This window comes from Microcebus murinus, chromosome 11 (genome assembly GCF_040939455.1).
Source record: "Microcebus murinus isolate Inina chromosome 11, M.murinus_Inina_mat1.0, whole genome shotgun sequence".
NCBI lineage: Eukaryota > Metazoa > Chordata > Mammalia > Primates > Cheirogaleidae > Microcebus > Microcebus murinus.
The window spans coordinates 82072944-82099890 of NC_134114.1; the positions used below are offsets into that span (position 1 = coordinate 82072944).

Here is a 26947-nt window from a genome sequence, read left to right on the forward strand (position 1 = left end):
TAATCAATGAAAACTACTTCCAAAAAGGGACAGAGTTGCTTGAGAAACAAATAAAGGCAGGCAATTTGTTTTATTGTTTTTGTTTCACTTAAAGAATGTCAGTGTTAAATCTAAAAGGAAAATCATAAATTATAATTTATTTCAGTTGCATTGTTTTTAAATAATTAAATAAATGCATACTAGACATGGAAAAACAGATTTCTGAAAAATGATAGGAAGATGGAAATATATCAATTTTCTAGGGGTTGAATGTCTCAATCAAATTCAAATAAAATAAAGCAGAGCACTAAAATGTTAGGAAGCTGTGAAACTGTGGAGAAAGAGAGATGCTTAAAGCCATTAAACAGAGGCAGAAGGATAGACAGGTAAGAATAACTTTAAAAATGGCAGTGTTGGCAGAAAGCAGCAATGTACAGGGCAGTAAATTCCCTGGACATACTATCCTTTTGCTTGCTTCTTGTCTTTGTTCATTCTGCTAGTGCCTTTACTTAGCATTGCCTCCCATGACCAAACTCTCTGGCTCTTCTTTTAAGATGTCAATCAAATGTCACATTTCCTACTAGTAATTAATAATAAAACTTATTTTCATCTCAACACTTCTTCATATTGTAGGAAATCATAAACCACTAGCATAAGAATTGAAGATGGTTTAAATAATGTGAAATCAGACCCTAGAATCAATGTACTCCATTGTGGTCAATCAAAACATATTTAGCTCAAGGAAGTTAGTGATCCTTAATCTTTATATATTACATTTCAGATGCAAATTATCATGCTGTATCATTATTTTGTATGTGTCAGAATTTGGCAAGGCAAGTTAAATAATCTAGTAAAAGTCCTAAGTATATCCTATCTCATGATGTTCTGACTTTTTTCCTAGTAATACTATAGTATTACTGCTATCGTCATTTTGATAAAAATATATATAGTATAAAGAATAATTGAAAGCAATGATCTCCATGGAAGATTATATTTGTAAGATAAGGGATGCTAAAGCAGAGCTAATGTGTGTTTGTGTGCACACATATGTACGTGTGTGTGTGTATGTGTAGATAGACAGGTATCTATCATCTATCTACTATCTAATTTATCAATCCAAACTAGACATTCTAATCTCAAAAAATTTAGAGATAAAGTATTATGCTGCTCCTGAAAGTCTTTATTATTAATTTTATTGTCTCACCTTTGGCTCACTTACCAGTTATTACTGTTCCTCTACTTTGGAAATCACTTTGACATAGGGATTTAAAGAAAGACATCTTATAATGAAATCCACTAGCACAGTGGTAGTTCTCAAACTTGACAACACTTGGGCTTTTAACCTTAGACAAATGCATTTAAAAACAAGTTTTTCTGTTTCAGTCAAATAATGAAGACAAGAAGACACCTAGGCAGCAAAATGTACCACATATTATTATAGCATGTGTGGGGATGAGAGGGAGTAAATTTCCGAACTGCATTAGGCAGAAAGACAGTATTTAGGAGCCATGAGAGCAAAAAGAAAGGAAGTCATTGGTAACATATCCTTAGAGAGCTTCAACTTCATTTCACAAACAACCTGTACATGTGTGTATGTATAAACTATTCAGACTCATGCATATTTCAATAGATGAAGAAAGTATATTTTCTAAATGTGAGGAAAACATTATTTATTCCACAGTAAAAACTGAGAAAAAATTTTGAGGCAAACTGGCAGGACATCAAGTATAATTAATATACACATATTGGTGATAATGACTATTCAGCAAGTATTATTAAACTAATGAGAAGAAATTCATTTTTAAAATAATAGTTTAAAAAATCCTTTAAAGATTTATTAACCTTTTATCATTTTTCATCCCATCGACTAATATATGGACATCACAGTTACTAACATACCTCCATAGCCTGGGCTAAGCGTTCTTCTAGTGCCATGTAGGTGAGGAACTGTGGATCCACATAAGAAATAGCTTCAGCAACTCCTAGTCCATCCGCGAAGCCGTCAAATAGGCTGGAGAAAAATAAAATAAAAAAATAAAACCCACAATGATGACTTAGGAAATCTTATGCTAAGGATATAACTATATTGGCATTCTGGACAAGCCAATAAACACACTGAGAGCAGAAAATCTTAAAATATTTTAACATCAAGCTTATGGGGTGAAGAAGGGGCAGGAGGAACCCAACAGAGAAGTTAAATGCAAAGCATAAGTAGTTAAGATTCCACCACCCAATAGACTACCAACTTGCTGCACAAAATTTGTAGGAAAATTCTCTTTGGTGACTCTAGTGCTAACTCCAGAAACTGCTTAAAAGTGTAAGTTGAGCATTCCAAATCCAAAAATCCAAAATCTGAAACCTTTTTCGTGCCAACATGACACTCAAAGGAAATGCTCATTGGAGTATTTCATATTTTGGATTTTTGGACTTGAGATGGTCAGCTGGAAGTATAATGCAAACACTCCAAAATCCAAAAAAATTCCAAATCTCAACACTTCCGGTCCCAAGCATTTTGGATAATGGGTACTCAGCTGTAGTACTTTTCCCCACCCAATTTTTTGCCATATAATTCCCCTTATGTTTATTTTAGTTTCCAATCTGAATGTAGGTGAGTATATGGCAAAGAAAATTACTACACTTATTTTAATTCTGCCATTAGTCAAAGCCTCTTTTTCTTCTCTCGCCTTATATTGTTTACTTAATTACTCTGGGTTTAAAAATATTTTATTTTCTCAAGCCTTTCTCATTAATCTCTCTCCTCTTCTTCTAAGAATTAGGCCACCTCCTTTATTATACAGCTTGAAAAATATCTAGCTCCTACCTGCTCATTTTTATTATTTTCTTTCTAAAGAACTATAAGCTTCTCAAAGAAAAATATGTTTCCCTATGGTCTTAATCTCCTTCCTCCACCCACAGACATACACAGACTACATACACAGACTCCTCCTTTTCTTCTCATCTTAGAAATAGTAAGTAGTTCAAAATTTGGAGACCATACATATGTCCTCAGTCCTATTGTCTCTAATCTTGCTGCCTTGGAAATTATATTCAAGACCATTTCTTTAGTTATCTTCTCTAGAGTAATTCATAAATCTCTGCCTAATTTCAAATTCCCCCGGGAGCTCTTGACTTATATCTATATTTCTGGTTGTCTGTGGGGCACTTTGCATAGATATACTTACTCCCACCACCTCAGAAATCCAAGATTTACAAAACTGAGCTTATTTAGTCTAAACACAAAATTATGTTGACCTCCATATCAGAATCTGAATATCGTAGTCAGAAACATCCATAGTTATACAAGCTAGCTCAAAAATAATTTTGATGTCAACTCATGTGCTATGCTTAAAATTATAACTCTACTGCCAAGAGTTACAGAAATGATTCTTATGAAGAATATACTATAGCTTAGTAGTATTTGGAAATCAGCAAACATCACATGGCACAAATGAACAGACATTTTCAAATAACCACAGATTTTAGAATTACAATTAATACTAACTACTAAGAATTACTGAATCCATCCACCCTTGCAAAACTGGAACTTCTTTATCTGACAGTGAGATGTAGTGTAAAAAGGAAGAGCCCTGGAGTCAGTTGGATAGGGATTTAACTGAAACATAGTTAATTAATTTGGAAAATTATTTAGCTGACATTCTGTTTCTTCATATAACAAATTAAATGAGTAGATGCACAAAGGTCCCTGGCACAGAGATGGAACCATAGTAGACATTTAAGAAACAAAAGAAATATTCCCTCCATATAGAATATATACTGCTTTCTAAGGTGATATGTGCCAGTGTGGGACAGTTCTACTAGAAGTTTAAAACTTATATGAGCACACTATTGGATGATGGACACCTATAACTTTGACTCAAACTGTACAAAAGCAATTCATGTAACCAAACATTTGTACCCTCATAATATTCTGAAATAAAACAAAATTTATATGAAGTAAGATTTCCTACTTATAATTTTTATGCTATTGCTATAGTTCTGCCTGCTGCAGCAATACAAACTGCTCCCACTTTCTCTTTGCAAAAAAACCCCTTCAAATGGTTAGAGAATTTTCTCTCAATAATTCTTTTCTTCTCCAGACCAAACAAACATAAACACTCAAAGCATAATATCTAGCTATAATTTGGCCACTGCAGAATAATCAGTTGATTTATTTTAAGAATATAGTATATAATACATATGACATAAAAAATATGTATTAATTCACTGTTCATGGAATCAGTAAGGCTTCTGGTCAACAGTAGGCTATTGGCAGTTAAGTTTTTGGGCAACCAAAAGTTATATGTGAATTTTCTACTTCATGGAGTTAGCACCCCAGCAAAGCAGGTTATTCAAGGGTTATCTATAAAAAAGGAAAAATGGCAACTGCACAGTAAAGAAACCAGAAAGATAAAACCATGACCAAAAGATCAGAATTAATATTACCAGTAACAGGATAACAAAAGACACCACATGTCTTCTGTTATGTACTGAGAAGGACAAAACATCACTTGTAAGGTGATTCTGCTAAAAATTTGTAATTCAAACCTATTTATAACATCAGACATATACAATCAAAGGGACATTTTATAAAATATTAATAAATGGCCTATGCTTTTCAAAAATGTCAAAGTTATGAAAAACAAAGACTAAGGGAATGTCAAATTAAAAATACTAAAGAAGTATGTTAACTATATGCAATGAGTGGTCCTAGGTTAGACCACAAAAATTTATCTAAAAATTTATCTAAATTTATCTATCTAAATTTATCTAATTTATCTAGATAAATTTATCTAAAAATTTATCTATTTATCTTATTCTATCTGGTAGAAACATTATGGACATTTGAATAAGGTCTTTAGATTAGATAATATTAATAATACTAATTTCCAGACTTTGACAAACTTACTGTTAATTTCTTGACTTTGACAAATTACTATTATCCAAGAAAAGATTCTTGGTTTTAGGAATTTCATAATAGAATATTTGCAGGTAAAGGGACACATCATGCCTTCAAATTACTTATGAGTCAGAAAAAAAACTTTACCCTAAATATAGAGAAAGAAAGGAAAGAGAATGATAACACAAATGTGGTTTCAAAATGTTAACTTTAAAGGAATCTTAGTGAAGGATATAGAATTCTATGTACTATTTTTAACACTTTTCTATAAGTCTAAAATTATTTCAAAATCATTTTTAAATTCTATTATTAAGCCATAGTTATATCCACACAAAAGTGTCAGCTCACTATCTTATTAGGTTAATAATTATAACCCCAATTTCTTACAGGAAGACAGGTTAAGGACTTATCAAAGAATAAATAAATGGATTTGTCTAAATCCAAAAATCATGATTTCTCGATGTCACTTGCTACCACATCAAGCTATGAGACACACTCTGGATATTTTACACTTCTACAACATCAATCAAAGCAAACAAACTTGATAGAGGACCTTTTCTATCTTCCTTTAAACTAAAACAAGGAACCAAAAGGCTTTACATTTTTTTATAAGTGGTCACAAAACAAAACACGTGTGCCAAAATTTGACTTTAGAGACAAGAATTGCTGCTGTTTGCCAAGGCTCTTCCTTTTAAACATGCTATTTTAATATAAAAATGAAACCACATTTTCAACTTATGAACTTTTAGCTACTGCCACATAAATTAATATAATATCACATAAGCAAATAAGGAGTTTTTGACATACCTAGATTCAAAAGAGCAAAAATCAAAACTTGTCTTAAAATCAGTGAGAAAATGCTTTCCATATTAAAAAAAACTACTTTGAAGCTCCACAAATTTTGGGACCATCAGTGAGGTCTCTAAAACCTTAACAAAACAGTCATATCCAAAAATATCATCAGTGAATCAGAACCTAAAGTAAAGGTTTTCTAATTTAAGTTATAATTATATTCAATAAAGACTTACATTATTCTTTCAAATATTTATATAGAACAACCTTTATTAAAAATTATTTGGAAATAGGTATCAAAATCTTGAAAAATACCACATCTCAGTAATGTCACCTCTATTAATCTATCCTAAAAGAATAACCAGAAGTACAGAGGAAGGTTTATGGGGGTGGGAAGACAGTTCACTGTACTGTTTCAATGGGTAGATAATCCATTAAATCTTAGTGTACTTATAGGATGGAATACCTTCATAATGGAGCTGTTAAAAAGTAATTTTTACAAAGTGTACAACATAAAAAAATCCCTCTCATATGAAACCACAATGGCCTCCCAATATGCACAGATGATACTAAACATGATTCTTTCATTTGCTGAACACTTTGAGGAATTACTCTGTATAATGGAGATAGACACTTCAGAATTAACAAGGAGTTTCAGTAAGAAGGTAATAGGGAGACATAAGAGAGGGAAGAAAAGAAGGAAACATCATGGTCAACAAGACTGGGACTAGGTGAAGCCACTGATTTTCCCTAATGTGTGAGAAGCCAGAAAATGGGTTTTGTAGAACAGGAATGTTTAAAGTAAAATTACAAATTGTGTGGTTGTGATGAAATCCCTCTTCCACAAATAGTGATAAAAGTCTGTTCTGCACACAATTCCTCCTGTCCTAGCCCATGGGGAATCAGAACAGGAAAGGGTAGGGAGGATCTCAAGGAGACATTGAGTTTTTCATCTGGAATAATCTGGAGAAGTACAAAAAAGCGACTAGCACACACTAAAAGAGAAACTGAAAACACAAAGGAGGCCTTAAGAATACAAGATCTAAAAACATGTAGAGATATCAGGGGATATGGATGAGTTTCTCTCTTCTTTATTGTTCTAAATTTTTATAAGGGAAGTGTAACTGGAAAAACAAGACAAATTCTTAAAAACATAAGAGGCATAAGGCTAAGGCATAAGGCATAAGGCTAGGCAGGGTGGCTCATGCCTGTAATCCCAGCACTTTAGGAGGCCAAAGTAGGAAGACTGCTTGAGGCCAGAAGTTTGAGGCCAACTTGGGCAACATAGCAAGACACTGCTTCTAAAAAATTTTTTTTAAAAATCAGCCAGGTGTGATGGTGTATGCCTATAGTCCTAGCTACTTGGGAGGCTAAGGTGGGAGTATTTCTGGAGCCCTGGAGCTCAAGGTTAAAGTGAGCTACGATCAGGCCACTACACTCCAGCATGGATGGCAGAGTGAGACCCTGTCTATATCACATGTATTTTTGTACAAAGAAGGAAATGAGGGAAAGTATGTCAAGCCACTTTTTTTTCCCAGAAAAAGTAACAAAAGGGATCAGTTAGAACAAATATCCCTTCTACATCTCAATAATTAGCTACTTCCAACAGGTTATTGCACACCTGAAAGATTTTATAAACCAAAACAGCCACATTCTGAGGATTGTATCATAAGAAACAAATTCTATTATCTACTTCACTTATATGCTACTTTTACTTGAAGCTCACTATTCTTTGTCAGCATAAAGTAAACTTAATATTTTCAACATCTCTGGGAAAGTGCAATTTTATCTTCCATATTTTACATACAGAGAAGGAAAAGGAAGAGCAATGAAGGAAAACTCTTAACGATTCTTCTGAGTGAACTACAGGTTTTTAAATTATTTAGGTAGTATTAATTAAGAACCTATATATTTTTAAAGGATTATGCTAAGTGCTACAGGGCATATAGAGCAAAATCAAAAAAATCAGAAGACCAAAAGCAAAAAAAAAAAAGTATATAAATAACTAGATATATAAGGTAAGCTTCAAGGGAGGTAAAGGTCAAAGAAAGAGGAGGTTGCCATTTGGAGGAAGTAGGAGTACATGTAAGAAGTGACATCTGAAATGAGCTCTGAAATGAGAGAGAGACTAATGAATGGAAAAATCAGAATATTTCTTAGCTACCAGAGATTTAATTTTCCTAATTTAGAGTCATGAACGAATTCTACTCAACAAGCAACTAAACATACTAATAACATCAGGATATATACCTCCAGTCCACATCTAAGTCTTCACTCACACTGGAGTCATCCTCCAGGTTGTTGTTACCATCCAACATGAAAGCTTCTGGCTGTGCAAATTCATTGGCAGGCTCATTTCCCTCATCACTGCTGCTTTCATTGACTTCATTGTACTGTAACCAAGGAATTTCTCCCTCCTCCAAGGATGTGTGTTCCCTAATACAAACATTTTAAAGAAAGAAAAAAATATTATTTAAAAACACATCATAACATTGTTCTTTAAAGAATTCTATACAGTGCAAGTAGACTCTATATTCTTTAAGTTCCAAGCTCTTTGTACTTTTGTGATTCTAAAAACTGTTTTCCTTAACTGCAAAATTATTTCAAATGAAAGGAAATTTGTTATAGGTTATATGCAAATATAAATAGCTCTTAATTATATAGGAACATATTTATTTTTAAATTATCTAAGCTCTTATATTTCTTCTTTTTGTGAGAGAAAAATAAGAAAAGCCCACCCTAGATAATCTGAATTTTTAAATGCTGCTCTTGAGTAATTTCCCTTCCCAGTGAAAATAAAATCCAATTCCTCAACCTGGCCTACAAATTCCTAAGTAACACATGCTTTCTCCCTGTCCCACTTCTCCAATAGTCATCTTTCACCACTCTTCCCTGACCTCATATGCTCCTACTCTTCTTTCTACTCTTGGAATGCATGGAGGTCATTTCCACCTTGCAGCCATTTACTTTACCTGAAATGTTCTTTCACCAGATTTTTACATTACTATTTAATTCTTAATATTCACTTCAGATTACAAGTGACCTCCTCAGGGAGGACTATTTTAACCACTAAGTTTAAGTAGCTCTCTATTTACTGACTTCCACATCACTCTGCTTATTTAAATTATAGAACTTATTTTTACTTATCATTTTCTTATTTGTTTATTGTCAGTCTATTCCCATTAGAATATAAGCTCACAGGAACAGGGACAGACAAAACAATAGTACAGATCAAGTAAATAAGGAGGAGATAAAGGAAACATTTCAAAACAGGAGGAAAAGGACATAATCAACAAGTGGTATTGGGACAAGTGAGTATATACCTGGAGGACAGCACAGGGGTTAAATCCCTATGCCATTGCTTGCCCTTAAATAAATTTCAGCTATACATTTGAAATGCATGCATACATGCACCTTCCCTCACCACCAATAAAATAATAAAGTAGAAGACACAAGAGAACATTTTACAAAAATCAGTGTCATTCTAAGCATGATGTAAAACCTTGAAGCCACAAATAGACTGGTACATTTCACAACATTCATGTTACAGAAAATACTCATGGAAAAGTCAAAACACCAGAAATTTATGCTCAACATCTCTAATCATTAGAGAAATGCAAATCAAAACCACAATGAGATATCACCTAACCCCAGTGAGATTGTCCTCTATCAAAAAAATTTCAAAACAACAAATGCTGGAGAAGATATACAGAGACAGGAACACTCTTACACTGCTGGTGGGACTGCAAATTAGTGCAACCTTTGTGGAAAAGAATTTGGAGATACCTCAAAGAGCTAAAAATAGAAATACCATTTGATACAGCAATAGCATTATTAGGCATCTACCCCAAAGAGCATAAGACATTCTATAAAGACATCTGCACCTGAATGTTTATGGCAGCACAATTCACTATTGCAAAGATGCGGAAAGAACCCAAGTGCCCGTCAATTCATGACTGGATTATTAAAATTTGGTATATGTATACAACGGAATATTACTCAAGTATAAGAAACGACAGTGAGCTAGCACCACTTATATTATCCTGAATTGAGCTTAAGCCCATTATCCGAAGTGAGGTGACACAAGATAGGAAGAATGGGCTCCACATGTACTCACCATCAAATTGGTACTGACTGATTAACACTACGGTGCTCAAATGGTGGTGGTGTTCACCAGGGATTCGGGATTGGGGAGGTAGACCCATATCTTAGGGACAGAGTGAGCATTGTGGAGGGGAAGGGCATACCTCTAACCCTTGCTAGGCAGAGGCAAAGATATAAAATGTAACCAAAATGTTTATACTCTCATATTTTCTTGAAATAAAAAAAACAACAGCAGAAATTTGGACACAACTCAAAATGAGAAAAATTAATTATAACACATGAGACAAACAGCATTTCCTTAATTAATAGAAGCTTAAAATGTAAAAGCAAACAAATAAGAAAAAGATCTACATATATTAACAGAAAGGAGCAAAAGACACAATTAGTTGGCAGAAAAGGAAATTCAACTAACTCTTATATGAAGAGACGCTCTAGCTCTTTTATAATAAGCAAAATGTATATTAAAACAACAGTGCAATTTGTTTCAACTATTGATAAAAATAAAAATTCTGATAATACACTGTTGAAACTTTGAAAAAATGTAATTCATACAGTGTTGGTAAGAAAGTAACTGATATTAATATAATTCCTCTGTAGAAAACTTGGCAATAGCTATAGATTGAGGATGTGCATACTCATTTACCCAGTGATTCTGTTTCTAGATATTTCTCCTAAAAAACATGTACAATGTTTTCTTTGCAGCCTTTATCAAAAAGTCCCCAAACAACAAATGCTGGCGAGGATGCGGAGAGAGAGGAACACTCCTACACTGCTGGTGGGACTGCAAACTAGTTCAACCTCTGTGGAAAGCAATATGGAGATACCTAAAAGCAATACAAGTAGATCCACCATTTGATCCAGCAATTCCACTACTGGGCATCTACCCAAAAGATCAAAAGTCACTTTATGAAAAAGACACCTGCACTCAAATGTTTACAGCAGCACAATTCACAATTTCAAAGCTGTGGAAACAACCCAAGTGCCCATCAATTCATGAATGGATTAATAAAATGTGGTATACGTATACCATGGAATACTATTCAGCTTTAAGAAACAATGGTGATATACAAGCACCTCTTGTATATTCCTGGATACAGCTGGAACCCATTCTACTAAGTGAAGTATCTCAAGAATGGAAAAACAAGCACCACATGTACTCACCAGCAAACTGGTATTAACAGATCAACACCTAAGTGGACATATAGGAGTAACATTTATCGGGTGTCGGAGGGTGGGAGGGGGGAGGAGGGGATGGGTATATACAACCACAATGAGTAAGATGGGCAACATTTGGGGGATGGACACACTTGAAGCTCTTACTCGAGGGGGGAGGGGGGCATGGGCAATATATGTAACCTTAACACTTGTACCCCCATAATATGCTAAAATAAAATAAAATAAAATAAACTGTTAAATAATTTAAATGTCCACCAAAGGAAATTGGAATACTCATGAATTATTATACAGTAAGTCCTCACTTAACATCATTGATAGGGTCTGGGAAACTACAACTTTAAGTGAAATGTAAAGTTGGGTAGCTGCAATACAGACTGGCACATAAAGCTGAAAATATTTATCTGGCCCTTCACAGCAGAAGTTTGACAACCCCTGTACTACAGCATGCACACTTAAAGTTAGGAAAAGACAAAAATGTTTATCATCAGTCACTGATGTTCTGGAGACACTATCCAATGTAATTAGACAAGAATACAAAAACTTCAACTTCTGCAATTAACTGCCTCCATTTCTGTAAATGAATCACTCACTGATTTCTCTTTTGAGGCTGCCCTTTTACCTTGCCACTACCCCCACTATATAGCAACAACAGTTCTAATGCATTCATTCCTAACTCAATGAAAATGATCTTTTAAATGCCCAATTTTCTTTATAAAGTAGAGGTATAAATTGTATCTCAAAAAAATATATTGAAATTACCAATCTTTCCAATTTAATTGCTTTTTAAAAAAATACCAAAAGCATAATGAAAAATCAACAGGTCTTACTAGTCCTATTATAAGGCTTACAAATGCAATTAATAGTCTATCTAATATTTGAATGTGATATATTCTATTTTTGTACAATACACATAAAAATAAAATAGGCCGGGCGCGGTGGCTCAAGCCTGTAATCCTAGCACTCTGGGAGGCCGAGGCGGGCGGATTGCTCGAGGTCAGGAGTTCAAAACCAGCCTGAGCAAGAGCAAGACCCCGTCTCTACTATAAATAGAAAGAAATTAATTGGCCAACTAATATATATATATATAATTAGCTGGGCATGGTGGTGCATGCCTGTAGTCCCAGCTACTTGGGAGGCTGAGGCAGAAGGCTTGCTTGAGCCCAGGAGTTTGAGGTTGCTGTGAGCTAGGCTGACGCCACGGCACTCACTCTAGCCTGGGCAACAAGCGAGACTCTGTCTCAAAAAAAATAAATAAATAAATAAAAAATAAAATAAAATAAATCTCACTGTTAAACATACCCTTCCTGAAGAGATAATTCTTGGTTTTCTTCAGGGCCACTGCTATCACTCTGTAGCTCAGGTTCATTCTCATCTTTTCCTGGCAGAGTCTCCCAGCTTTCATCACTTGAGGACTGATCTTTTTCTGTACCAGAAAATCGATGAGGCAAAGAAGCAGACCATTCTCCATCACTGCATTCTGAACTGCAAATCAGAACAGCAATAAAATAAACTATCATGACATGTTCACTTATTTTTATAATTTGGAATGTTAATCAGAAATCATGTATAAAGTGGACTGCTGATGCCACACATGCTTTACTGGGTGCCAATGCAATTTTTAAAATACTTTAAAAATAAATGCAGAAGTATTATAAATAGATGCAACAGAATGTAACTCTTTCAAACAAATATGGCATATGGTAAGTTATGGAATATATCACTTTATTTTTCCTTTCACTAACATATATAATTCCACAGTATTTAGATACAGGCTTGTCATATTTTAGACATATTTCTAAATAAAAGTTTAAATACAATTTGTTAATCTTAAATGCTATCTGGAACAAACAATAATAGATGTATTGGTCATCTAACCTGACTAAAACAACTTTCTAATTATATATCAACAACTTATGACAGATCCTCCATAAATAAATTTCCACTAAGTACCATAGAGTAAAACCTTAACTTTTTTCCTTCCTTTTTCACGTACAAAAAAGAAAAAAAACTTTGAAAAGAAGGGATATTCAAATTCATAAAAAGCAGCACTGACAGATCTTTGCTGTACGTCCCTAGGAAGGACTATGAACATAAGTTCAAGAAAATAGTTACATAAGGTATAATAAACAAAATTATAACACAACCACACAAAATCACTTTTGATTATATTTAACCTTGGTTAATTTGTTTACATTTAACTATTCTTAGTTTTTAAAGAACTAGTCATCTTATACTACCAAAGGCAAAAATATTATTTATCAATGTTAAAAATTAGTTTGACATGCCCCTTACAATCACATCATCCATTCTGGTTAGGAATCTCCTTAAAGATCTCCCTTTGTTCATGTGACTTTTGGGAAATCAAAAATAACAAATTTTAGGTTACGTTTGTGAAAGGAAGTAATAATTGGTAGAAAATTACATTTTCTTAATATTATGTCATTAATGTCTAGTTAGTGAATTCTTCCTTCTAATATAGGCAGATGAATTCAAGAGGTCAAGATGCTATGAACAAACAGCAACACTAAACAAAGTGTTGAGAAGTTTAATAGAAGCAAAAGAATAAAATCAACTGTCAATTTTCAGTAAACAACAGGTAGGAGAACACAAACATCCTGGAAAAGGAATGCAGTATAGCTAAGGCATAGCAACTAAAAGAGCAGTCCCCAACCTTTTTGGCACCAGGGACCAATTTCATGAAAAACAGTTTTTCCAGATCCAGGGGGTGAGGAGGGATGATTTAGTTTTAGGATGATTGACACACATTACATTTATTGTGCAGTCAAACCTCTGTGGTAATGATAATTTATATTTGCAGCTGCTCCCCAGCACTAGCATCACTGCCTCAGCTCCACCTGAGATCATCAGGCATTAGACTCTCCCAAGAAGCACGCAACTTAGATCCCTCACATGCACAGTTTACAGTAGGGTTTGTGCTCCTATGAGGATCTAATGCCGCTGCTGATCTGATAGGAGGCAGAGCTCAGGCAGTGATGAGAATGGGGAATGGCTGAAAATATAAATGAAGTCTCATTTCCCTGCTGCTCACCTCCTGCTGTGTAGCCCAGTTCCTAACAAGCCATGGATCCATATCAGTCCACAGCCTGAGATGGGTTTGGGACTGATTGTGATACATGGTTTGGGACCCCAGAACTAAAAGGTGTTTGAGTATGAGCCAAAGTTTCTGGTATTCTGTAAAATTTTCTATGACTCAAAGGTATCTAAAATCAAGTAAATAACTGCTAGACTTATGTAAGTGTCAAAATCTAACACAGGAAATAGTTTCAAAGGAGGTCACTAAGTTTCTTTGACTATGAAGTGTCTCAAATTCAAAGCCAAATTACCAATTCCTATTTTGTTATATCTTTAACAATTAGGGTAAAATTTCTATATATATTTGTGATAATTTTATATATATAAAAGAAGACCTTGTTTTTTTTAACATTTAACTTATAGTATAATCATATCCAGAAAGATAACACATGAAGCTTTTTCACTTCTCCAGATTAGTAACAGATGAATTGTCACTAAATTTCAATGTAAGAATGTCTATGATCGATAGTAAATAACTATAAGAAACCTATGTCAAGGATTGGCAAACCACAGGCTTTGAGCCAAAACTGGCCCTGCAGCCTTTTTATGGTCTGTGAGCTAAAAATGGTTTTTCCATATTTATCTTTGATTTTGCCTCTTGGTCAGCAAAGCCTGAAGCATTTACTATCTGGCTCTTAAAGAAAAAGTTTGCAGACCTAAGGCCTATATTATTATTACTCATTATTTATAACCCTCAACTCTAAGGAGACAACTTTTAAATTTACATCCCCAGCCCTGATCACCACACTAAGCTTTCATAATCACTAACTACCCATTGAGCATTTTAGATTTTTCACCCTCCTTTTCAAAATTTGTATTTTTATTATAAAATTCACCTGCCAGATAAGTCCCTTTCTCAGTTTTCTATCTGCTAATGGTATTAATATATTCTCATTCCAGAAAGCACTTATGTTTTGACTCTTCACAAAATCCCCACATTTAAGTCCTTTCTTATTTTCCATTCTTTCTCTACACAATGGTTCTTAAGATCTTAGCACCCTTTTCTCCGTTTCTCCTTAAAAACCCTGGTTCAAATGCTTTTCTCCAAATCTAGACCTACTATACAGTCTATTATTATTTGGTATTCCTAAATTTAATCTCACTCCCTCAACTCTCTTAAAAAAAATATACTGTCAGTAATAATAATAATAATAATAAAACTCCCAACAAAAAGAAAGCCCAGGATCAGATGGATTCACAGGCAAATTCTACCACATGTACAAGGAAAAACTAGTGTCAATTCTACTGAAACTGTTCCAAAAGATAGAGGAGGGAATCCTTTCTAACTCACTCTACAAAGCCAGTATCACACTGATACCAAAGCCAGGAAAGGATGCAGCAAAAAAAGAAAACTACAAACCAGTATCTCTGACAAACATAGATGCAAAAATCCTCAACAAAATACTAGCAAACTCAATCCGAGAGCACATCAAAAGGATAATTCATTACGATCAAGTGGGTTTCATCCCAGGGATGCAAGGATGGTTCAACATATGCAAATCAATAAGCGTGATTCACCACAAACAGAATCAAAAAATATACAATCATCTCAATAGATGTGGAAAACATTTGATAAAACCCAGGATCCCTTCATGATTAAAATCTCAAAAAACTTGGCATAGAAGGAACATATCTCAAAATAATAAAAGCCACAGATGACAACCCCATAGTCAACATTATAATGAATGGGGAAAAGGTGAAAGCATTCCCCCTAAGAACTAGAACATGAGAAAGATGTCACTTTCACTTCTATTTAACACAGTGCTGGAATTCCTAGACAGAGAAATCAGGCAAGAGAAAGAAATAAAGGGCATCCAAATTGGAAAAGGGGAAGTCAAATTATCTGTTTGCTGATTATACGATTTTATACCTAGAAAATCGTAAGGACTCCTCCAAAAGACTCCTAGATCTAATAAATGAATTTAGCAAAGTCTCAGGATATGAAATCAATGTATAAAAATCAGTAGCATTTCTATATACCAATAACAACCAAGCTGAGAATCAAATCAAGAATTTGATCCCATTTACAATAGCTGCAAAAAACAAAAAACCCCTCCTGAATATATTTAGCCAAGGAGGTGAAACATCTTTACAAGGAGATATACAAATGAGTGATGAAAGAAATCGTAGATGACACAAATGAATGGAAAAAAATCCCATGCTTATGGATTGGAAGAATTAATACTGTTAAAATAATCATACTGCCCAAAGCAATCTACAAATTCAATACAATTCCTATCAAAATACCAATGTTATTTTCCACAGACTTACAAAAAACAATCCTAAGATTCATATGGAACCAAAAATGAGCCCAAATAGCCAAAGCAATCTTAAGCAAAAAGAACAAAACTGGAGAGATCACATTACCTGACCTCGAATTATACTATAAGGCTACAGTAATCTAAGCATTATTGTATTGGTATAAAAGTAGATAATTGGAACAGTATAGAAAACCCAGAAATAAAACCACATACCGGCAACCAACTGATCTTTGAAAAAGCAGACAAAAACACATACCGGGGAAAGGATACACTATTCAATAAATTGTGCTGGGAAAATTGAATAGCCACATGCAGAAGAATGAAACTGGATCCCCACCTCTCACCATATACAAAAATTAATTCAAGATGGATTATAGACTTAAATGTAAGACCTGAAACCATAAAAATTTTAGAAGAAAACCTAGGAAAAATTCTTCTGGACATTGGCTTAGGCAAAGAATTTATAATCAAGACCCCCAAAACAAATGCAACAAAAATAATAATAGACAAATGGGATCTAATTAAACTAAAAAGCTTCTGCACAGCAATAAAAAATAATCAAAAAAGCAAACAGACAACCTACAGAATAGAAGAAAATATCAATAAACTATGTATCTGACAAAGGACTAATATCCAGAATCTACAAGGAACTCAAGTAAATGAGCAAGAAAAAACAATCCCATTAAAGAGTGGGCAAATGACACGAACAGGGCATTTTTCAAAAGAAGATATATTAACATAAATGGCCAACAAACATATGAAAAAATGTTCAATATCGGTAAGCAGAGAAATGCAAATTAAAACCACAATGAGATATCATCTTACTTGAATAAGAATGGCCACTAATGAAAAGTTTTAAAAAAAAGATGTTGGCAGGAATACAGTGAAAAGGGAATGTTTAAACACTGTTGGTAGGAATATAAATTAGTACTACCTCTATGAAGATCAGTATAGAGATTTCTCAAAGAACTAAAAGTAGATCTACCATTCAATCCTGTAATCTCCCTACTGGGTATCTACTCAGAGGAAATGAAATCATTATATCCAAAAGATACCTGTACTTGTATGTTTATTGTAGCAAAATTCACAATTGCAAAGATATGTAATGAACCTAAGTGCCCATCAATCGATGGGTGGATAAAGAAAATGTGATATACGTGCACGTGTACACACACACACACACACACACACACACACACCCATGGAGTACTATTCAGCCATAAGAAAGACTGAAATAATATCTTTTGCAGCATCTTGGATGGAACTGGAGGCCATTATCCTAAGTGAAGTGACCCAGGAACAGAAAAATAAACACCACATGTTCTCACTTATAGGTGGGAGCTAAGCTATGGTTACACAAGGACACACAGAGCGGTATAACGGGCACTGGAAACTTAAGATGGTGAAAGGTGGGAGGGGGTAAGGGATGAAAAATTACTTATTGGATACAATGTACACTACTAGGGTTATGGGTACACTAAAAGCCCAGACTTCACCACTAAATGACATATACATGTAATGGAATTTAACTTGTACCCCTTAAAGCTACCGAAATTTAAAAAATGCATTCTGAATATCACTATTGCTTAAATTTATACCAAACAGTACATTCAGAATATCACTCCAAAAATCTTCAACAGCTCTTTTCCTAAAGCAGTATTTCACAAACTTACATTTGCCTACCACCTTCACAACTGTTGCTACAACTACATATTAACACTGTGTCCTAAGGTGATAATATGGGTTGAAGTCAGCTTGCCTGGATTTGAATCTACCACTTACTCATTAGCTGTGAAAACTTCTTTGTGCCTTTATCACCTCACACAGTTGAATGTAACAACAGTATCTAATACCTCATTCAGTTCATGTGAGTGGTAAATAACTTAAAGCATTTAAACAGTACCCGGTAAATAATAAACTATCATCTTTTTTTAACAACTTTGTTTTTACTCAAATACATTTAGTTACCTAACTAATGTAATACCTAAATGTATTCAGTTAGCCATAAAAGCCAAAAGTGATAGCCATTAAGTCCTAGATTTGATGTAGTAGCTATATTTTCTTAATTTCCATTCAAATAAATATATAGTAATTAAAATTAAAAATATTTGTGTACCGCTTAATATATTTCGCCTACTTTGGAAATACTGGCCTACAGAATAAAAGGTTAAACTTCTTTGAATGGCATTTATGATCTACTACAATCTAATCCCAGTACACTCTTACATCCAACTCTTCTCTTCCTTACATAAATGCTCTATTCCAAACACTGTGCATAAAATGTGAACTTTCACCACAGCCACTCCTCTCACCATCAAGTTTTTACAATCATTTCACCTATTTTCCTTTTTTCAGGATCCCATTTCTTTCAAGACACCCCCCCATAACATTGTTTCTTTTTTCAATTATTTTGTGAACTAGACTTGCTTACTCAGTCCAATTCATTATAGCACAGCTGCTTCTTTAACACTGTATTTATTTTTCATATTTCATAAGTACAAAATCACAGTTTCATTAACAATTTGCCAGCAAAATTTCCAAGAAGCCTGAATAGTGATAGAAGATACTAAAGACTGCAATCATGCAATTTTAAATAGAGAAGTTTTCATAATATTATTTTATTTGAAGGGCCAAAAATTAAAACTTTTAAGTACACTCTAGAAAGTAATAGATACTTATCAGATAAGTGACTAAAAGTAACGTATGGACAATTTTCATATTAATATTTCATTATGAATATTATTAACAAAATTCAAACTTAATATCTATTACTAATTTGTAGCTCTAAAGGTCTAAACTGGCTCAGAGGACTAGTCAGAGGAGATTATGCAACTATGACTAAGATTTTCTACTATTAAAAAAACAAAACAAAAAACCTACCACAAGCAATTCCTTACTGAAGAAACAAAGTACTATGTTTAATATTAGGTGAAAGTTCCCTCCACGACTGCCTTTTTCTTACCCTCAGCAGTGGAATACCACATTGGTAAAAGCCACCTTTCAAGTTAGACAGATTTGGGTTAGGATCCTGGCTCAGTTACTTACTAGTAATGCAACGTTGGGTAATTAACTTCTCTAAGCTCACTTTTCCTCATCTGTAAAATGAGGATAGTAATACTTTTCAGGTCTACAGTGATGTTTAAATGAATACTGCAGATAAAATGTTTAGCACAATTTTTGGAAAACAGTAAATATTAAATAAAGGCACTAGTTACTTCTTTCATAATATGAGTGGTGTGCTTATACATTTCAGTTGGATTTGCTACCAGCACACCACTATTTTCCTCTTATCTTTACTAAAGAAAACCTACTCTGTATCTTCTGGTTTGTCTTTATTTAATGATAATATCAGTCTCCTGGTCACTCAACCAACTTTAGTTTTTCTTTATACCAGTGGTCAGCAAATTACATGCTGGCCCATCAGCTAAATCAGGCCTCCTGTTCTATTTTTAATGAGCTGGAAAAATAAGAACATTCTTTTTTTGTATTTTTAAATGGTTATATTTTAAATGGTTATATAAGTTCCAACATAATATCTTAAATTTTGCCTTTTGGTCTACAAAGCCTAAAATATTTCCAATCTAGCTACCCTTTAAGAAAAGGTTTACATACCTCTTGGGTACAAAGAAGAGGTAGCCAAGAAGAAACTAACACAGGTCAATGGAAGAGAAACTGTGGAGATGGGAAGGGATAAACAAACAGTCTGAAAAGTAGCAGAGATGTCAAGGAAAATGGGTACTGAGAAAAGATAAATAAATGTGGAAATTAGGTCAATGTTGACATTAAGGAATATAGAAATAAAACTAGGAATTGGAGTTCAAGGCAGTTAAGAGTGGATAATGACATAATAGTGGCAGTGGGTATGGAATATTTTTTTTAAAATTCAGCAGTGGACTAGGCATGGTGGCTCACACCTATAATCTCAGCACTTTGGGAGGCAAAGGAGGAAGGAATGCTTGAGGCTGGGGAGTTGGGAGACCAGCCTGGGCAACATAGTGAGACCCCAACTCTACAAAAATTTAGAAAATTAGCAGGGCATGGTAGCATGTGCCTATAGTCTTAGCTACTTGGGAAGTTGAGGTAGGTGGACTGCTTGAGCCCAGAAGTTTGGGGTTGCAGTGAGTTATGTCTCTATAAATAATAAGTAAATAAAAATAAAAATTTGGTAGTGTAGGAGAAAACACAAACAGGCAAATAATTAACAGAAGAAACAAGATCAAGTAAAGGTTTTCCCCAAGATTTAGAAAAACTCAAGGTTGAGTGGTAGAAAGAAGCAACCTAGCAGTGAGGTAACAGATAAACTAGTGTCACAAATGACTGTAGCCACACAATGAAAAAAGCTACCTCCTTTGTTGAAGAAAAAATTGAAAATAAGGATACTAACATATTCTAATACAGAGAAGAAAACAAAAAGTTCACAACTGATTACTTCAATATCTCCAGGAAAGTAAGAAACAAAGTTATTCACTATGAGTGACAAGAGTATATGGAACTAAAAACAAAGAGAAAACATTTAAATAACTTTTTAAGGTGAGTAAGCAACAGAACAAACAGGACACAAATAAAAGAATCCTGGAATAGCAAAGATCCATTCATTCTTGATTTTAAAAGCAGGTGAATTCAACATTTTAAAGTTCTCAGAGTAAAAATTAAATTATGTACCACTTTGATATCTTCCACTGATATTGTCCCTGTTAGCATTTAGAGTTATATTCAAAAGCAGACAACTATAACTTAATTCAAATGTTATAGTCTTTACACATTGAACTGTGAACCAAAAAAACTTTTTCACATACAGAATAAAATTACATGTGATTTACAGAAAAAATAATTTAGGTAAAAATCTTAGGTAGAAATAAGATATAGAAATTAAACCAACCAAAAGCAATCTCTCATTCCTAAATTCCCAATGGTTTGCCTTTTCTGGCATTTATCATATCCATGAGAACCTTAATTATGGAAGCATAGGAAAAAGTGAAATTTTAGATAATTTTGTTATCTGACATAATCTAAGAATTTGGACATTTCTCCACTATTAACATTGAACTATGATGTAATATAGTGATACAAATATGTTCAAATATATAAAGCTGTTTAATGTAGTTAATAAGGCCCAAAGGGCAGTGGGTTTTTAATTGTGCCTGCCTGTTACCACTTTGTAGTCTTTTTCCTTATTATCAGGAAATTGTAATCACTTGAACTACCTAGGATAAATGAGGAACAAACCTATTCATTATTAATTTGGTCCATGAACTTGAAAATAAGATAAGAAAAGGTTTGCTGAAATGCTAAAGCATGTACTTTAAGATCTTTGCTTTGGCTGCCCAAAGTTGTTTTATTTGTTGGAGTAGTATCAGGATGTCAGGGGAGCTCTTTTCTTCTCAGCTCTCAGATAGCTTACAAAGAACAGGAAAGTAGCTTAATTCAGTATTATAATAATGATTAAGTATATTTTGTCTTCTTCATAAGGCTGGTGAACACTGCGAGAACAGAGAACGTTCTTATTTGCGTTTACAGAACACCTGGAACAAAGTCTGGCACTTAAAAAGATTTCAATAAATCCATTTTTAATGTATCAAATTGAAATCAACTAAATGGCTAATATTCATTTTATTCTCCTAACAACACCAACCCAAAAATTGCCTGATGTTTTACCTTAAGTAAGGTTTTTTTTGTTTTTGTTTTACCTTTTATGCAAAGGTAAGTCCTAAGGACACAAAAACTCCAAAAGAATCCTCAAGTGCTATAAGAAATGGTCAGCAGATGGCATGCCTCTCTTCAGAACAGTTAGGCCCAAGGTGAAAATGTTCTAATATTACTGAAATGTTTTTAAACTCAAGATCTTGTCCTTAAACAGTTACTAAAGTTCTCAAGGTGTATTTTAAAAGAGCAGGGTACTAACCTTAGCTCTTTGGTCTAATTCCATATCTCACAATTATATGCTGCCTGTTAAAATTCCCCTTGCAGTTCTAATTTAATAAGGTGGTGCTTAGTTCCTGTTAAACAGCTCAGAGCAATGCTATCAGCTGCAATGCTTACCCCATAAAGTATAACATTTCAGATGTTATTAAGTGATCATTTACAATTTTTCAGGGAAGAAGGTGATCATGAATTCATTAAAATACTTTTCCACTTATAAAAATCATACATTCATACTTTTCAACAAGTAGCCAAAGTTCCTTTGTTTAAAATGTCACAATGAATTTTAGTTATGTTCTTGATAAGAGTTCTATTTGTGGCTATCATAATATAAACATGACAAAGAACTTTAAGCATATCACCTTTAAATTTTACAAAGCAAAGCAAACAACTCCGAAAAAAAATCTTAAACATTCAAATTAAGCAGAAGCTCTTTATACTTTCCTTCAAAAAACTTAGGAGAGTAGAATTCCTATTTCTCCATTTCTCCAATCTTCTAATATCAAGAACTGAGCAGGACAACAGTAAAACATCAAGTGGATGAACAAGGGGCAAAATGAAACTAAATAGAGCATACAGCTATTAAATTTTAACCTTCAGCTGGCACCATATGAAAAGGCACTCTGGTAAATGTAATAATTTGCAGGGAATCAGGATAGAGGAACAGGAAACAAGCACAGAAAGAGAATCACTCATCAAAATTACACAGACTATTGAAATGAGGTCCTAAAATGTATCTTAAAGCTCACAGATGCAAATATAAGTAGAACCTAGGCAGAACCATTATTCTTTAGAACTTACCGTGTGATTCTTACAAACAATCAAAAAAACCTAAGTGTTTTTGGGATTTCAATGTCTTAAAGAATGCTCAAAAGTAGTTCCATCATTTTGGCAGACCTGAACTACAGGCTCTATAAGTCAATACATTATTAACAAGTTGAAAGGTAAGTTTCTATTAATTATGAATGTTTTTCCCACCTATATATTCTGTTGGTAAAAAAAACTATCATTGTTCAGATTATTGACATATCACTTAAGAAAAAAGCTACAAATAAATACACTAAGAAAACATCTTATAACCATTAGAAGTCCAGAGTCCTCCTAGGCAAAGAAAATGCTTATACCATTGACACATACACATAACACAAAAATCAATTTAAAAACCAGGAGGTGAGAAAACTACTCTTTCTCTTGGGATTGGCAAACAACATAAAGATTTCATCAATTTCATTACATGACATTAGTCCTGACTATAAAAAGCAAGCAAAAGAAGTTTTTTTATTTCTTCATGTGTCCACAACAGCAAAGGCATAGCCAAGTTAAATGATTTTCTTTAAAGAAGCAAAAATGTAACTAGGGGAAAAAAAAAAAAAGCTACGTTATACTTTCAAAAAGATAAATTATCAGAGACTGTAAGTTTTGTTTTGTTTTGTTTTAAAATAGCAACCTAGAGGTATGATATATAGAGCTTCACAATCTAATCCAAAAATATTAAGGGTGAATATGTTTTGGAATTTAAGTACTATTCTGCCCAGATTTAGAAATACTGCTTAACCACCCCCAAAAGGGCATCAAAATATGTGAATAGTTGAAAACACAGCTTCTTTTTAGTTCAGATCCATATCTGCTATCAAGAAACAGTTAACACATCTCAGTAAGGTCAGGTTTTGTGGCCAATTTCTGTTTTTAGCACTTTGTGGATTTTGGACAAAAGATTGTGGACTTGAGCTGAAAAATCTTTATCCTTAGCTTAAAAATAATAGATCATATAAATATTATCTGTTAATACTTGAAGTTTACAAACTTTAAGGTAGCAGTAAATTATATTTCAATTGTTTTCTACAATGTTATACATACTATAGTGACTTAATTGGTATGCCCAAAGAAAATCAAATGTTTATTATTTTATGACATGAAATAAAAGACATAAAATACATTCATGTTCAAAATGATGAATTTCTTCCTTTATAGTACTTTCTAGTTAAAAAAAGAGAATATTTTTTTCTACCAATTAATAAAGTCTTACAATTGCACTATAACTGAGCTCTGTCAGGATTGCAACTAGCTTAAAAGGACCTTTGGGGTAACGGAAATTTAGCAGTTATACAAAGAAATTATCCATTTCTGTCTTCTTTTGTTATCATATGGTTTGGAAAAATAGAATCTATGTTTGTAAGAGGAATCAAAATGTTTACTATAAGAAAAGTTATATTCTCTTGAAAACAACACAGTACAGTGGTGAAAAACACAGCCTCTGAAGTTAGGAAGTAGGTACTCAAATTCCAAGTCTACCATTTAGTTGCTTTGCGACCTTAGGATGTTATTAGTTAACTCTCTGTGCCTTAGTTTCACCATCTACAAATGGGAGAAATAATAGTACCTACCACATAGAGTTGTTAATTATAATTAAATACTAAGGAAAAAATAAACTTAGTGATATGAAGAGCAATAGAAAGAACAGTTAAAAAGGGAAACAAATGATATTAATAACTATTGGCAAAGTTAATGCAATATCATCAGTCAATAATTTCTGTAATCGTAATCACTTTTTAAACCCAGACTGGCTTAACAAAAAATTTTTTTAATATAATAAATGCTTACCTTGCCTTTTATTAATTAAAATATAATGAATTAAAATATCTAGCATCTCTACCCTTTTGTAATAACTAATAATCATTATCTGAACTTATTATTGCTGTAAACTACTAAAACACCTTAAGAAAAGTTTCTATGAAAAACTCTAACCAGTAGTTTATATATATGGTTAGTAAATAAGAATATTTGGTAAATCAAAATATCTAATTCCCTGATCATATCAGATAGCCCATCATAGTAATAGAAATAAACCACTTTGTTCACTACATAATCTGACAAAGTTCTGGATGAGACCTTACCTATCTTCATCTTTGTCATAGAGCTGGTAATAATTTCCACAGCCATTCCAAAAGGTGTTATCCACAACTTCTTGCCTTCCTGCTGTGGCTCCACTTTTTGATGTTATTTGTTTATTTTCTGTTTCTGTTACTCTTGCAAAAGGTAGATCCAAGAACATACAGTCGTGCTCTCCAGTATATTCTTCACATTTTATTAAGAGGTCATCTGAGCCACCTTCCTCAACTTCCAAAGCCTCCCTCCATCTCTGAACACTTCTCTGTTTAGCCTCATGCCTATTAAAACCTGTTTCTTGGTCCAACTGGCTTGAACTTACCAGTTTTCTAACTTTTGGCCTCACTACCTGTTCAGGAGCACTTTCATGGTTCTTGTCCCTATCACTGGTATTTTGTTCACTACAAAGATGCCCTGGAACACAGGCTGCATTTTCAGCTGAATTTTCTGTCTGTCTTTCCTGGCTAGTATTATTTTGTTGTTTCTTTCTAACAACTTCATCTTGAGAAGAGGAGCTCTGAAATTCCTGGCCGTTCTGATAGACAAACTCAGTACCACCAGTAGAACTTTTCACAAAAGGTGCTGAATCTAACTCTTCAAACTCATCTTTCATTTCACAGCTAAAAGAGGGAACTGGTGGTGAAAGACCAGTGTATGCCTCTCCATTTGCCAACTCAAATATTGTATTGCCTAATGATTCCTGATATCTACCACCTTCTGTGGAAAGTTGAAGACAGTCATTATCTTCTCCACGTTTGCCATCTGGATTGTAAGAGTCAGTATGAACCAATGTAATTCCATTTTGGATGCTTGAAGCATTACAAACTCCTAGAATACACTCTCCCTCAGAGTGATTATGAATATTCGTACTGCTTGCTAATGTCTCCCTGCCCTCCTCACTATGATGTACTGCAACAAAGGATGGACTGCTCTCAATGGTTTGATTTAATGGTGTATCACAAGTGGGAATTTCTGTTTCATCTTTTTCAAATACAGGTTCATTGGGTAAGGAAGAATGAACTTGATCCAATGGACTGGAACCTACATAGAGAACAAAAGAAAACATATTTGGAGGGATTATTTTAGATAAAATTTTATCTAATAACTATACTTTAAGTGGAAATCATACCAATTCCTACCGACTTGAAAGTATGAATGAATTTCTTTGGCAAATGCTTCCAGGCTCCCTAACTTAACTGGGAAAACAGACTGGTTACCTTATGAGTCATTTATCCCAATGTGTAGCCTCGCAGTATCTTCTCCCTCATCTTGTTTGTGCAGACAGTTTTTCACAGAGGTTAATAAGAGGCTATAAAATGGGAAGCATAAATGGAGTCATAGGGTAACCAATATGCCTGCCCAGTGATCTCCAAACCCACCTTCTTTAACACATGCAAGTTAAAAAAACCTTGAAAAGTACTTATGACAGACAAATTAATTACAACAGGTTACAGACCTAAGAGAAATAAGGCTTAAATGAGTTAGCTTTAAATGTGTTATAGCTATGACTGAAAAATAACAAACAGGTTAATATGTCCATTCTCTTTGTCATGGTTTAATTGTGAGAATTCTGAGACACAAGTAAAATTGTTTCTATTCCACAAATTAAGCATGATTATCTTTCATTACTGCTAATAAGAAAAAATAAAGACATCTGAGATTGACAGGAACAAAAATTTATAAATTATAAAATAACTGAAACTCAATCTTGTCATATCAGAAAAATGCTTGTTTAACAGATGACCTTAGGTAGTAATTCAGATTCTCATATATAAATGACAGCAAAACTAATGTAGAATTACAACATTTGCTCAGGACAAACACAAATCCAGTCTAAAAA

At 33.6% G+C, this 26947-nt stretch overlaps 1 protein-coding gene across 1 annotated transcript in view; it reads right to left on the reverse strand.

The window, feature by feature from the left end:
- The window catches only part of PJA2 (praja ring finger ubiquitin ligase 2), a 64640-nt gene that overhangs the window by 16351 nt on the left and 21342 nt on the right, over positions 1-26947 (reverse strand). The window contains exons 4-7 of the mRNA XM_012790252.2: positions 25116-26148; positions 12248-12430; positions 7919-8104; positions 1879-1990 (exon numbers count right to left, since the gene is read on the reverse strand). Of these exons, the coding sequence (XP_012645706.1) occupies positions 1879-1990; positions 7919-8104; positions 12248-12430; positions 25116-26148 (1514 nt within the window). The remainder of the gene's footprint in view (positions 1-1878; positions 1991-7918; positions 8105-12247; positions 12431-25115; positions 26149-26947) is intronic.